The sequence below is a fragment of the Cyprinodon tularosa genome, unplaced genomic scaffold (assembly GCF_016077235.1).
Source record: "Cyprinodon tularosa strain WSP-4 unplaced genomic scaffold, ASM1607723v1 ctg320, whole genome shotgun sequence".
Classification (NCBI taxonomy): Eukaryota; Metazoa; Chordata; class Actinopteri; order Cyprinodontiformes; family Cyprinodontidae; genus Cyprinodon; species Cyprinodon tularosa.
The window spans coordinates 502,184-517,566 of NW_024039031.1; the positions used below are offsets into that span (position 1 = coordinate 502,184).

General features: G+C 39.1%; 1 protein-coding gene across 2 annotated transcripts; it reads right to left on the bottom strand.

Moving 5' to 3' along the window:
* Positions 1–319: 319 nt before the first annotated feature.
* On the bottom strand, positions 320–10,290 carry LOC119788600 (transmembrane protein 26). Of its 2 annotated transcripts, none has more exons than XM_038293116.1 (3): positions 10,096–10,290; positions 4,508–4,652; positions 320–2,823 (listed from the first exon to the last, which is right to left on the bottom strand). In XM_038293116.1, exons 2-3 carry the CDS (start codon positions 4,640–4,642, stop codon positions 2,089–2,091), a joined length of 870 nt encoding a protein of 289 aa, XP_038149044.1. In that variant the 5' UTR covers positions 4,643–4,652; positions 10,096–10,290; the 3' UTR covers positions 320–2,088. The 2 variants fall into 2 exon arrangements, with proteins under 2 accessions (XP_038149044.1, XP_038149043.1); XM_038293115.1 differs by lacking the exon at positions 10,096–10,290 and adding an exon at positions 8,097–8,338.
* Positions 10,291–15,383: the final 5,093 nt, after the last annotated feature.

The following is a 15,383-nucleotide window of genomic DNA, read 5'->3' on the forward strand; positions in this document are numbered from 1 at the left end:
TGAGCATTTTTACAGGAATCCTATATTTATCATGATCTAACTTCCAAGAATTCAGACTCCTTTGTGTTTATCATGAAATCTAAAATACTTGTAGAAAAAAGTGAAATTCTGAACTTTTTTAAGACACTGCAGGAACCCTGCTATGCTGTTTTATTCAGTTAAAAAGCAGAAGCAACGTCTACATGACAAAAGAAGAATATATTGAAGGAAAAGAAAAAACAGTGAAGAAAGGAAAGGACTTTTGACTTTTAATACTTTATTTACACAATTAAAAACATATAAACAATTGATGTAAAACAAGTGTCAGCTAATGATCACTACTAAGGTAAAAACAAGTGTAAGCAAAAAAATCGATAAATGAGGAGCTTGTTAAACTTAGATCTCCTTCTTCTGACACAGTAAGTAAAATGTTGTAAAAACCCCACAACTGAATAAAATCCCCCACGTTCTGTGTGGCCCTGTGGAAGTAAAACTCCAGTCTTAGCCAAGGAAAGGAAGGGAGGAAGAAAAGACACAAAAAAAAGAATGAAAAGAAATTAACATTGAGGAAAGGTAGATCAAGATAGTAACCATAACAAAGTAAAAATTCAGAACTTAATTGTTTTCCAGGCTTTTCTGGAGTGGTTTGGAACCTTGCCTTCACATCACTCTGTTCTCTTCTTTTTCTCTGCTCTAAACAAGAGGTAACGCAGCCCAAGCTCCTACAGGAGCCTGAGCTCCTGTCATTACAATGAAGGCTGGTTGAAGTGCAGCTATTTAATGGACAATGATACAGGTCTGTCTCAGTAAGACCCCTGATTGAAATGCCACTCGCTGCCATTGCTGCTCTTCTGTTGCTGCCTACCTCGACACCTAAGCAGAAGCTCAACAAAGCAGGGTCATCCATGAATTCAGCAGGGCTGCATCCGAGCCCCCATGTGACAGGAGAGTTATTGTGTGAATTGAGACGCTGAGAGGAGGGGTCGTTTGTCCCCACCTTTAAGTAGCTCGAAACCTTGAGACCCTGGGCTTCAGATCAAACACCCCCCCTCCCTGTTCTCACTTGCTATTTAAGAGCCTCTTGCTTTTGTGGTCATGTGGAGGAATCTCTCAGAAGCACCTTTCTGACTTTAAAAAGAAAGCAAGTGAGAGCAAATCTCACATAATCACAAGTGTGCTTTTTCAGCCATTATGAAAATGCAGTGAGTTCTGAAGCCGGCTGCGGTGAGCTGATTGTGCTCAGGAGGAAAATAACCTGAGAGTGAGTAGCAGACCTCTTCACTCGCCTCCCGCTTATCAGGATGTGTCTTTAAAATGACTACATTTGATTAGTAATTGCAAAACAGCTGTCTGAAGGTACTAAATCTATTTCTAATTACTAGAGTACTACTAGAGTTGCAACACTCGCTGATTTTGATCTTGTAAACAACACCCATAGAGGAGGTTTTTCCTCCCAAAACAGAAAAAAAAAACTTGCAGCTCAAAAACATTCAAGCTTCTCTCTCCATGCAAATCTCATGTATGTTTCAGGGATGTGTGTGTATCTCAGTTGTCTTAGCAACACTGCCATCTCATGGCAAGCAAATAAACAGCCATGTGCTGTTTCATTTATTTATTTATATAAAGGCCTTTATTAGAAAAAGTTTATTAACTAATAAGAAACACATTTGTGAAATGTCACCCCTCATGCTTATTAGCTCCTTATTTGATATAGAAATTTTTCTTATTGCTTACAAAGATATTAATCAAACCCTTCTACTTCTTTTGCAATTAGGAAAAAGTTAAAAGCAAAACAAATAACAGTTGTTTTGGTATTACTAACTGCTTAATGTGACTGAAAAACTGACAGTGCTGAGGTCAGAATGTTCAAGGTTTTTCTTAAGTTTTATCAAAGACAGCTTTTTCTCTTTTTTTTTTTGTGGGGACATACTCTTCCTTTGTGCTTTATATCTTGTTACTAAACCTCCAGAGAGCAAAGACCGTCTCAGAATGAGGCTGAGATCTAAGAGATGGTAGCTGCATTCAGCTTTAGTCTTGGTGAGTGAACACAGTTTCTCTTCCCTCCCAAGAGGTCAAAGTCACCCTCCTGCGAGTTTTGCACCCTTTTCTTTACATGGACGCTTTGCGCTCTTCCCCTCCGTCTGGTCCCATTTCCATGTCCATACGACAGCTCTGCTCTGCTCTTTGCCTCTGTTTACCATTCTCTTGTTCAGCCTCCTCTGTGTTACTACCCCTAAGGGTTTGACTGTAGGTCTCCAGAGGCCCACACCTGTCAAACACTGAGTCTTGTACCTGCTGTTCAAAATGCACCACAAAGATCCTGTAAAGCTCCAAAAGGACAATAAGTATGTTCTTGCAGGTGAAGAAAATCATCAGCTGGTTCTGCACCTTCTCTTTTATCATGAGGTATAGGCGATAAACCAGGAACGGGGCATCCTGTAGTCCTACAGTGAGCAACAAACTCCAGATCTCATTGGAGCAGCAAGAGGGGGGTGAGGAGGAAGCTCCATGACAGCAGGGGAGGTTATTCCAGCTCCTCTTAGGAAGCTCACCCTGTGAGGCCTGCGTCTGGGTGAGAACCAGAGGAAACTGCATAAGCGCCCAAGAGAAGAGGGCAAGCCCAATGATGACGACCGTCCTGTTAGTTTTAACTTGAGGTTCCTTGAAGGTGTCAAAGATGTCTAGGATGTCAGCACCCAGTCCAACATAAACCATGAGGAGCTGTGAAAGCTGGTCCCGTGACATGTCCCCTTTTGGCATCAGCCAACGACCCAGAACCAGTACAATAAGCATGGTCTGCTCCAGTCCTTCTACCCAGTTCTCTGGTTCAAGGTCCTCAATGCCCTGTGTGATAAGAACAGCAAAGTAGAGTTTATAAAAAAAAAAAAATCATTGATACAGTTAAGAACTTATGGAAGTCTGTATCTGTATAAGTGGAGCCGGTGAGTGAACACATGGTGCAAAAACAGCCATTCATCTTGAACCTTTAGTGGCTGTAAAACAATGAAAACTTAACAGAGTCTATAATTCTAACAGAAATAAAAAAGTTAAATGTTTTCTTATTTTCTTTTTAGGAAAAAACTTTAAACAATGCAGCACACATATATATATATATATATATTCCTAAATTGGGTCTCTTTAAATCCAATTTTCCCTGCTGTAGCCTATTTCTCAAACAGTCAGACTGGATATAGGCTGGCTGCAAACAGCTTTTTCCGTATCTTGCCACCAATCATCCTCTATATTATATATATAAGTATCAAATTTAACTGGATGGTTTAAACACATAGGTTTGCTTTGATATAAACCATTCACACTAACTCTGGCTAAATATTCAGGATTGTTTCCTGGCTTAAAGGTTTGTTCTTGTGAGGAGGGAGAGGAGGAGTTCATTTTTCTTCTGAGTAAATTATGTTTCACCAAAGCCAGAACGTTTAATTTCTGTCTGGTCTGATCAGATTACCTGCTTTCACATGTTTCCTATATGCTACATGAATTCCAACTGCATTCTTTCTTCAATGCCTCTCTGTTTTACCACTCTTCCAAAAAGAAAAATAACCGTCTCCTCAACCTGAGCTGTGAATCTCTACAGCTTCTGAGGTTTTCTGGCTACTTCACTAATTAGTGCTCTCCTTATCCAGCCTGATATGGACGGCCATTTTTTTGGTTGCTTTGCAGTTCAGCCATGTTCTTTCCATTTTCGACAGACTGAACAGTGCTATATCAGCAGAGCTCAGAAGATTAACCATGCTTCAAACTTTCCCACAACTTTATTCCAAAACCGTTCAGTTCATCCTTTGGTTTTCACAGTCCTTTGAAAACCACCAATCTTTTCACCTTCACCAATCTGTTTTGCACTACTTTGTGTTGGTTTGTTACATCAATGAATTTGTTTAAATCTGTACTAGATCTTAAGAAAATGTAGAAATATCTCTGCCCACAGGAGCAAACAGTCCAATCAATGTAACAATAAACAGGATCTATTCTTTCTGTTTTTCCATCCATTTTCTGTCACGCTTATCCCAAGCGGGGTCTTGTGTTGTGCTGGTGCCTATTTCCAGGTGTCTACAGGCGAGAGGCGGGGTACACCCTGGTCAGGTCAACAGTCTATTGCAGGGCTCTTTCTGTTCTTGATATATTAAAAAACAAATGTTTAATTCAGCCTCCTAATTAGAGGAGTTTTCTAACTATAAATTGTTGTAATAACATTTAGAGTTTCCAACTTTGAAGAAAGAATGCCTTCAGTTTTCATGTCCTTCTGCCCAAAGTGGGGCAAAAAAAAAGCTTCCAAATCCTACATCAAAGAAAACGCCACTAAAACCCCCCCACAAGGGAGATCTGAGCTTTTTTTTCTTTCATGCAGTTCCCTATCGAGGAGTTATCTCAGTGCGTCTGTTACACTTTTTCTGCCACTAATAGTTTATCCGCCTTCTTTCCTGATTTATATCTTATCTATTATCAGATGTCGCTTTAATGTTGCCACATGGGGTGCCAAGCAGCCGGGGTGGATTTGTGACGGGATTGTTACCTTTGTGATGGGGATGTGGGCCAGCAAATGAAGCTCGTGGCTGGAGGAATTGTTGAGGGGCAGCATGGACTGTAATAGGCTCAGCTCCAGAAACCAAATGGATGGGATGACAGTACTGAGGTAGAGGAAAACCATAGGGGAGAACCTAAAAGAGGAACACCGAAGAAGAGGAACGTTGGGTTAAGAAGGTGATAACGGATATTTTTAGTCACATCCTTTTTCTTTTTTTTTTGGTCCCTTTTTTTTAAACCTACTAAACAAGAAAGGGTTCCTTTTTTTTCCCAAAAGAAGCATCGCATTTCAGACAGGCAATTATTCTCATCATATATGCAAATCCCACTTGACAGTGCAAAGCCTTCATGAGGAAAAAGCTTCAAAGTAGGAATCAGTGCGAAAAGCAGAGGCCTGAAGAAAGCTCATGTCTGGGGATGTTCAGCCTGGATGTGCCTAAAAGCTACAGCTTTTGAATGAAATGCAGCCTGCTTTTGAATGAGGTGTGACACTCGATCCTCATATCTATTTGAGGCTCACGCTAAAAGGGTTAAGCCATTTTATATTTATTCAGACCTGTTTTATAAATATATATCTGTGAATATGTATTTACCTGACCCATTCAGTGATGCCCGTCTGTGCGAATGCACAAACGGACCAGGTTTTGACAGATGGCCCCACAATATTGGCTCAGTGGAAAACAATGCCACTAACAAAGGGATTTATTTTTGATAGACAGCAGAGGAGAGAAAAAAAAAACTGCTGGAAAAAAAGGAAAATAATTCAGCCTTTTCTCCTGGCCCACAGCAGTTGGATTGCAAATTGTTCACAGCCAAAAATTTTTAGTTTTCATTTATTTCCAACATAAAGCACATTACAGAGGATGCCTCAAACCTCACGTCAAGACAACTACGTAAGCGCTTTGGTTTGTTCCTACTAATTTATCCCTCAGATTCAGAGAAGGGGGTTTTATGTCATTAAACTCATGCTGGTCCAAAATGTGCTTTCTTATTTCATAAGTCCAAAGAGTCTGGTTTAATATTTGTGGATTTTAGACTAATGTTTGGTGAAGACAGTTAACACTTCTAAGACAACTCTTTAGTTTGCAGTTGTGTGCAGAAAGACATTTACTAAATTAACTAATTTATTTACTTCCTTTGAATTCTTTTGTCCTTCATCACAACACTAAAGTGTCCAGATGTTCCTACTTTTTATTCACTAAGTTTATATTTACTCTGACACCTTTTTCAGCGAATTTATAATAATGAGAATTACTTTTTTATCTTTAACAGTTAAAGTTTTGAAGCAAACATAGCACTATAGATATTTACATAAATGATAGAGAATAATGAACACAAAAAGCACAATAGATTGGAAATAAGCAGTTAGCAAACATTTCAGTTTTGCCTTTTGTCAGTTCTCCTCTTTTTAGGAATATGCTGGACCATAGCTACTTTACCTCCATGAAATGACAGGAAGAAATTCTGCCAGAAGTTTTACTAATTTTATAAATGTGACAGTTTAATTTATAGCATGTGACCCAGGGCACTGATATATACCAGCTATGTGGCCCTGCAATGCATTACAAGTTACAGAAAAAAATCAACAGAGAAATGACTGGTTTTATATTGAATATACTTTTTTTTAGAGAGAAATATAATTTTTGTGAGAAATATGATTTTTTTTTAGAGAGAAAGCTGAAAAGTGTGGTGCTATCTGTTCCTCAGCACAAAGCTCTAGACACCGTCTGTAAACTTTAATGCTGCAATCCAGCTTCTGTTCCTTATCATTTTATCAGAAATCTGTTAGAGATAACTTTGCACAAATCTTCAACACAGTGAAAAAAGGCTCAAGAACCAGTTCAGCTCGTGGAATGTTTTTAATTAACCTTGGAAAAACCATACTAGGGTTGATACAAAAACACAGAGCGCCTGCATCTTGTTCAATGACATGGGCCCCCTTTGGCATCTAATGCTACGTTCACACCGCAAGCAGCAGAAGCCGCAAAAACATGCATGCTTCTTCATTTTTGATGATTGTAAAAGTTTTTAATTCTGACAAGCGGCTAAAGCATCTTTGCTGCTGTAGCTGTGTGGTCAAAAAGTGGATCTGATGCGCGTTGGATGGAGCTACCCTATCCTTTCTTTGCCTGTAACAATGGCAGCTATATTTGCTGTGATCAGTGGGTAAAAAGTAGTTTAAATTTTTTTTAGTGAGAAAGACCACCTGAAAACTTGTTCAGGTGGAAATCTGTGCAGTCAGTTCGAGATTACGATCCTTCCTTTAAATATTATTTTGCTGTCGGAGACGCTCAGACCCCCATACACCGGCGGTGCGCTATCCCTAGGAATCCCGTTCAACAGCAGCCTCTGATCTGCTTGCTTCCTCGCAGTTTGCCACTACTTTTCTCGGCGGCTGGAAGTAGATGTTAGCGTTTTTCACATACATAATCCAAACTGCAGGCACCAGGATAATAAAAGCGAACATGTTTTGCTGGCAGATTTCAGCCTTTTAAGTTAATTTAGATGTTAATAAATTGTTTCAGAGGAGTGATCATAGCGATCGATCTGCACAAGCAGGGCTGTGTCTGTCTCCCTGCCAGCTCCCAAATCAGCTTCTCTGATTGGTTGTTGCAGCACATCAAGCAGCAAAAGTTCAACTCCAGCAACTACTGCTTTCACAGCAAGTCCCGCACTTCAGATGCTCAGAAGCTTGTGAGGCATTGCTTCAGCTGCTCAGACGCACTGCTCCTGCTGCTCAAACCACGCTGCAGGATCTTTTGCTGTACCTTGATACACGTCAACCATTGTATTTGCATTTTAACTAGCTGCGTCTGCTGCGTCTGCTGCGTCTGCTGCGTCTGCTGCTTTAGGTGTGAACGAAGCATAATATATGTTTTTGCTGTCTGGTCTACAGACATTTTTTCATAGTTCTGGTCCCATGCAAGTTGATGATCTTCTCTCCCTAGTGGTCTGAAGTATTGTTGTTATGCAGAGCTAGTTTGCATTAATAGTTTTTTGTTTGATTTTACTTGCAGATGTTCGTAATAGTTACAACGTGTTTCTTTTTATGAGCTGTGTGTGTTTGTATGTTAACATCATTTAAGTGTTTGCAGCAGGTTTTGTCTTCCTTATGTACTTTCTACATTTCTGCTCTCAATTTTCAGTCATTGTAGCCTTTCCTAATTTGCTGTTATTTTTCACTACATGCGGCATTTTTTTTGCATGTATTTAGTTTTTTTGTTTCAATTATGTTTTTGTTTTGTTTTTTTGTATTTTTCTGTTTGCTAGTCCCATTTTTTTATTTTCTATGAAATCATCATGTATCTACTTGCACTCTCAGCCACAGTATGATGGTCACCTACAGCTCACTGCTTAGTTAGAAAAGCTCCAAACACGTATTTACCTACAAGCCTCTCATGCGACGGCTCTCACTGCTGGTATTGATCTACTTTGTTTATCTTGGCTTTCTTCATATTGTTATCAGACTATTAAAATCAATAACTAAATAATAAAGTTGTACGAGGCATTGTTTTCTAAAGCTTCACCACATCTGATTTTGAAATAAACAGATTTTATTGGATTAAGAGAGACATTACCATTTCCACTCCGCATTGCTGGTACATTTGAGGGTGAGGGCCATTTCCACTCCCAGCAGAGCCACACCCAAAACCAGCAGCCAATAGAGAGGCTCCCCTTTAACAACCACCACTCGCCACACCGTCACAACCCCATGGATGGCGAACAGGAAGCGGCTAAGGAGTGCCAGCAAGATATTCAGGTAGCGACACATCATGAGGCGCGAAATCCCTGCACAGAAATTCGCTGTAAAAGGTGTGATAATTTCCACTTGTTGTTAAAAACAAAAAGTGTAATACACACTCAGAGCTTTGTATGTTTGATTACCAGTGCATCTCATCAGTTTACTCAGCCTTGTCTTTAGCTGTAGGATATTACATTAATGAGATGTGCACAGTGTAGTTTAAATAACAGAACTTTTAAAGCAGATGAGTTTTTAATTGTCTTTGACATTTTTTAATTAAAAAAGTAAATAGATCAAAATGCAACAAAAAATAGTTCACTGATCTTTTTAATAAATTTTGGAAGTTGTTTGGTTGTTTTTTTTTTTTTTTAGGAAAGAGCAGCTTCTTTTTAAAAAAAAAAAGGTCTGCAAAAGTGCAAGTCTCTACTATAGCAGCTTTCATTATGCCTGTTTTCTAAGTAAAAATTTTGTATAGAAGCAAGAAACACTAAACGACATTTCAGTTCAGAAACCAGTTCAGCCTTCATGATTTGTAACTGTTGGATGAGGCTTCAGTGTATAAACAGCCCTTGCTGTCAAGATAAAAGCCCCAGATCATTGGGGGGATTCACAGCGAGCTCCGATTAGTAATCAGGAGATAAACAAACGGATCTACAGTCAATATTAAATGACTCGTGGGTCTTTCCTCTGGTCTTATGATTTACTGACTTGAAACCTGTGCCAAAAAGAAGTCATCCTGGATGTCATCTTATTTGCATGTTTGCATAACCTGGTTTAATTCAAGATGAGAGAACCCGTCTGTCCCTCATAAATCTGTATGTTTCACTCAAGATCAACTAATTTCTAAGGAACATGTCTCCATTTTGGCTGGTTTTTATTTTCATGTTTGTTTTTCTTAGTTTTTATTTAGAAAATGTTTTATTTTTTTATTTTTTTCTAAAACTGTTTCTAAAGTCATAAAAATTTTATTTTATCTGAAGCATTTTACTTTCATTGTTCCTTATGTTGCCCCAAATATACTAATTGCTCTATATGTGACAATATGTTGCGCACTCTTAGAAATGCTTTTTAAAGCAAACAGAACCATAAAGGAACCTTATAATGGGAGAATTCCCTTGAACGCTGGTTCGCTGCTTATAGCCTTTATACTTAGGATGCCCCATATGTTTTCTGAAATATGGGGGAAGATCTTTCCGTCTGTTTCCCTCAAATACATTTTAATACCTTTAATTTTCAGTTCCTAATATATTGTTACTAAAATAACTAATCAACTAAGATAACAGTCAGTATGTAGTAAGTAGTTTGATATTCTGAAATAATATTCTAGTGAAAATGCGTTTAAAGTTCACATCTTTGCACATCGTTGAATATAAATATTAAAGCTTCTACTTTTTTAGGACTTATATTTTGAACCAACTTCTGTTTAAACTGTTTTTATACATAGTTTGATTTTTGTTACTTTGGCACAAGATTTTCAAAAGTTTTGATAAATTGTAAACATAGCAAGGAAAAATCTTTATTCAGATTTGTTATAATCTAATCCCTCCCCTAAAATGGATCTCAAACTGTGATCCAATAAGATTTTTTAATATTGGGCAAGCTGCAAAATAAATAGAAAATCCCTAATTTCCCTGAAGATACCTAACACTGCTATGTTAAAGGATTTCCCACAAATGTACTACTCAAAAATATTAAATTAACACATGTACATTTTTTACAATCATCCTTCTCTACTCACTTAATTACACATGACTTTAAGGTTAATATGCATCTTTTAGTTGTATTTATCAGCTAAATGTTAGTGAATATAGTGAATATTTGCATGCAGCGCAGACCTGGAGCTGGACTCTCAGTTGATCAACTTCCTCTGCCTTTTCCAGAAAGTCGCAAATCCTCTGAAGTAGTAAAAGTGATAGTCACAGACAGTGACCTGGCTTCTATCTATCTTGTTTAGCCACCTCCTCCAGCTGCGGGCAGAGACACCATGTAAGATGTGTGTGCGTGTTTAGTGGGAAGTGACTGCCATTCAAGTGAAGTATCAGTGGGCTGTAGTGGGATTCACAAGTGTTTGTGAGGCCACCTTGACTCACTCCCCACCCATCTTCTCCATGGCGCCATTGTATAAGATAAGGCTTCCTGCCTGCTGCACCAACATCTTCCTTACCATTCATCATGATGTCATCTCAAGTGGCCCAGAACAAAGTTATCAGCTTGGGAGAAACCGTCCTGTCGGGCTTCCCTGCCCTGCTGCCACCCAGCCTGATCTGCCCACGCTTGGTCTGATAACGGTTTGAGTTCTGCACACAGGAATAATGTTGTGATGGTTCAGCTGTTGCTTTGGAAGAAAGATGCAGGTATGTTCTATAGCAGGGGTAACCGTTTAAAAATCAGTGGGGTCCGAATAAATAAAATCATCAACCAGTAAGGGTCTGGAGAAATGTTTAATTATAACCTGTTACTTTAAACAGAATCTAACACTGAAATAAAATTAGGTTTTTATGCATCCATGTTATAGATTGACTTTTTATATTAAAAAAAAACAGAAAACTTTTACATTTTAAAATCTAAAGTGTTATTTTAAGTAGAGAACAGCAATCGTTCAGTTTGGTATAAAGAAAATTTCCTGATTTACATATTTTATAAAACGCCTGAACTGACCGTTTATTTTTTCTCTTTCTTTTTTATGGCTTAATAAGAGTAGTAGGCTTTATGCTGCCCTGCAAGGCTTTAAACCTCGGTTTGAATGGTAACAAAGCCATTCTCAAGCACATATCAACATGCTCATTCGTGAGCCTGGATCGATATTTATTTTTGATTATGTTCATGGTGGAGAATCCTGCTTCACAGCAGTAGATTGAGCCAAACATACTCAAAATGTGCAGCTTCATCTTTGAGCACGCCATTTCACTTTTCTGTCACCAGTTCACCACAGTTCTTCCAGGAGTCCACACTTTCTCTGCTCTTTTTTTCTCATCATCTTCTCCTTCTTTCCCATCGCCCGGCTTGCCACAGGTTTGCCTGCTGTATCTAAAAGTAGCAGCAGCAGCAACCCAGACTGACAGCAGCTCATTGGCTAATTTGTATCACGTGCAGCCTGGTCCTAGAGGGCTTTACCGTACAAACAGGAGAAGCGACGCAAGTGAAATTGGACAATGTCATCAGACAACATGTGGTAATTTATAAATGTTTTCAATCAGGTTGGGTCCGGATTAGCCAGCAGGGGGGTCCGGATCTGGACCGCGGTCCGCTTATCCGTTAGCTCTGTTCTATAGGAAAGGCAGCCACCAACAATGCAAAGATGTTGTGTAATTTTTTATGTATAAGGTTAAACATTGATATGTTCTACTGTTTCTCCTTTTGCTTGTCTACCAGTCACCTATATTCCCAACTCCACTACTTCCTGAACTTCAACTAACTCCTTTGTTTCCTATGTTTCATTAATCTGGGTTTCTCTGGCCAATGTCTCCATGGTTACTGAGGTCAGACACATCTGGATTAATCAGTCTGTCCAGTAATTAATGACAGAAAAGCAAAAGAGCTGTCTGAAGTTCAAGAAGCAGTAGCATATAGCCCCTTTAGAAACAACAAAGACCAGTAATAACAGAGCTCAAACTTTAACCATCTTTAAGGCTAAAATTAGCTCATCAATATGCTTCATTGTTCTTTGTGCTACATAGGTAGCAGGAAGAATGTAGGAATTGCTTTTGATATTGTTTTTCTTGATAAAATAGATTTTTATTTCTCCAAATGAGTTCTGAAGAAATCAAGACTTTCATGGTTTTGGTTCTGTTTAAGTTTTCTCTTTGAGCTTTCATTGGTTTTTCTAGTTATTTTTTGATGTATTTGAGTTCCTATGTATTCCTTGTTTGCCCTCTGTTGCCCTCTTGTGTCAGTCTCCTTTCCCCTAGCTCCCTTCTAGATTCCTCTGTCCACAGATGCTCCCAATCTGCTGATTAGCCTGGTCTTTTTCTCTTTCTCCCATATACAGGTGCTGGTCATAAAATTAGAATATCATGAAAAAGTAGATTGATTTCAGTAATTCCATTTAAAAAGTGAAACTTGTATATTATATTCATACATTACATACAAACTCATATATTTCAGATGTTTATTTGGTTTAATTTTGATGATTACAAATGACAACAAATGAAAATCTCAAATTCATCATATCAGAAAATTAGAATATTACTGAAGACCAATAAAAACAAAGGATTTATAGAAATGTTGGCCAACTGAAAAGTATGAACATGAAAAGTATGAGCATGTACAGCACTCAGTATTTAGTTGGGCCTCCTTTGGCCTGTATTACTGCAGCAATGCGGCGTGGCATGGAGTCGATCAGTCTGTGGCACTGCTCAGGTGTTATGATAGCCCAGGTTGCTCTAATAGTGGCTTTTAGCTCTTCTGAATTGTTGGGTCTGGTGTATTGCATCTTCTTCTTCACAATACCCCATAGATTTTCTATGGGGTTAAGGTCAGGAGAGTTTGCTGGCCAATTAAGAACAGGGATACCATGGTCCTTCAACCAGGTACTGGTAGCTTTGGCACTGTGTGCAGGTGCCAAGTCCTGTTGGAAAATGAAATCTGCATCTCCAAAAAGTTGGTCAGCTGCAGGAAGCATGAAGTGCTCTAAAACTTCCTGGTATGTGGCTGCGTTGACCCTGGACCTCAGAAAACACAATGGACCAACACCAGCAGATGACATGGCACCCCAAACCATCACTGACTGTGGAAACTTTACACTGGACTTCAAGCAACGTGGATGAAGTGCCTCTCTTCTTTTCCTCCAGACTCTGGGACCTTGATTTCCAAAGGAAATGCAAAATTTACTTTCATCAGAGAACATGACTTTGGACCACTCACCAGCAGTCCAGTCCTGTTTCTCTTTAGCCCAGGCAAGACGCTTCTGACGCTGTCTGTGGTTCAAGAGTGGCTTGACACAAGGAATGCGACAGCAGAAACCCATGTCTTTCATACGTCTGTGTGTGGTGGTTCTTGAAGCACTCACTCCAGCTGCAGTCCACTCTTTGTGAATCTCCCCCACATTTTTGAATGGGTTTTGTTTCACAATCCTCTCCAGGGTGCGGTTATCTCTCTTGCTTGTACACTTTTTTCGACCACATCTTTTCCTTCCCTTCGCCTCTCTATTAATGTGCTTGGACACTGAGCTCTGTGAACAGCCAGCCTCTTTAGCGATGACCTTTTGTGTCTTGCCCTCCTTGTGCAAGGTGTCGATGGTCGTCTTTTGGACAACTGTCAAGTCAGCAGTCTTCCCCATGATTGTGTAGCCTATAGAACTAGACTGAAAGACCATTTAAAGGCTTTTGCAGGTGGTTTGAGTTAATTAGCTGATTAGAGTGTGGCACCAGGGGCCATCAATTTTGAACCTTTTCACAATATTCTAATTTTCTGATATGATGAATTTGAGATTTTCATTTGTTGTCATTTGTAATCATCAAAATTAAACCAAATAAACATCTGAAATATATGAGTTTGTATGTAATGTATGAATATAATATACAAGTTTCACTTTTTAAATGGAATTACTGAAATCAATCTACTTTTTCATGATATTCTAATTTTATGACCAGCACCTGTATACACGTCCTGTTCAGTCACTGTTTGCTGGTTCCACGTCGTCATTTCTTTACCATTCATGTAAGTTTTTCTGGATTTCAGTATTTTGTTTGTGGACTTTTGCTTTTGTTGCCGTTTGAAACTATATTAAATCTACACGAAACCACTTCAGCACCTGTCTCTGTGTTTGATTCCTCCTCAAACTTCCACTCAACCTGACAGACATTCTTTGCAGAAACGGAGCTCCTAACAAAATGGGATTATGACATAAAAAAATGGAACATATAAAGCCTTACAGTAAATGGCCAAGCTCCACTTTATATCAGAGATCTGATTATTCCTTATGTTCCTAACAGAGCACTTCACTCTCAATCTGCAGGTTTACTAGTGGTTCCTAAAATTTCTAAAAGTAGAATGGGAGGCAGATCTTTTAGTTATCAGGCTCCTCTCCTGTGGAACCAACTACCAGTTTTAATCCGTGAGGCAGACGCGCCTGTCTCCTTTTAAGGATAGGCTTAAAACTTTCCTTTTTGATAAAGCTAATAGTTAGAGTGGCTCAAGTTATCCTGAGTCATCTCTATAGTTATGCTGCTATAGGTTTAGACTGCTGGAGGACATAGGGACCCCTTTTTCACCATTCCGGATCAGTCTATCTCTCTTCTCCCACTCTGCAGAATCTAAGATAAGATAAGATAATCCTTAATTTGTCCCAAAGTGGGGAAATTGCAGCGTTGCATCACAGTGAACAGTACAGTGGGAAAAAAGAAGAATACAAAGTATAAAAAATATTTAAAAATATATAAAAAAAATATATACATTAAGTATATACAGACAAGGCAACACTGGTATAAAGTGACAACGGCAAAGTTCTGTGCAAATGATTGATTGTATTAAATTATTGCACAGTTAATTAGATATGAGTGAAGTATACAATAGATATGCAATAATAACAGGTAAAGTGACGGTGGACATATGGTTGATACGGAGCTAGCATTGTTGGTTGTACAGTCTGACAGCAGCATGAAGAAAGGATCTGCAGAATCTCTCCTTTATACAGCGAGGGTGTATCAGTCTTTCACTGAATATCTGTTAGTTAGAAATCTGTTAGTTCAATCTCTAACGTTATGCTCTCTCTGCTTTTTCTCATAGTAGCTTCGCCTCGTCTGTTCCTGTTTGGCAGTGACTCCATCCTGGAGAGAAATATCAGCTGTGCTGCTGCCATCAACACCTTTCTTTATAGATGTTGGAGATCAGCCTGTTTTTCAGTGTAGTCCTGTTTCTCTGACTGTGACTGGCTGGATGTGCTCTCCTCATCCTCTGACATGGGAGCTGGCTCGGTGCTTGTCTGCCTGGCTGTGTGTTTCCTGGATGGGGCCGCCTTTTACTGTTGCTTTTTGTATCTCGGCTTATTTCTGTATGTCTGCACTGTGTCCTTGAACCTCAGTCGGCATCGGCAGATGGCCGCTCACACTGAGTCTGGTTCTGCTGGAGGTTTCTTCCCGTTAAAAGGGCATTTTTCCTCTCCACTGTCGCTACAAGAATGCTT

What these genes read in the sequence shown, in the direction of transcription:
- LOC119788600 (XM_038293115.1), bottom strand. Translation starts at nt 8,293, where the DNA reads ATGATGTGTCGCTACCTGAATATCTTGCTGGCACTCCTTAGCCGCTTC. An exon ending in AGCAATGCGGAGTGGAAATG is followed by an intron (nt 4,653 to 8,096) that starts GTAATGTCTCTC and finishes TTCCTCTTTTAG; the next exon opens with GTTCTCCCCTATGGTTTTCC. An exon ending in CCCACATCCCCATCACAAAG is followed by an intron (nt 2,824 to 4,507) that starts GTAACAATCCCG and finishes CTTATCACACAG; the next exon opens with GGCATTGAGGACCTTGAACC.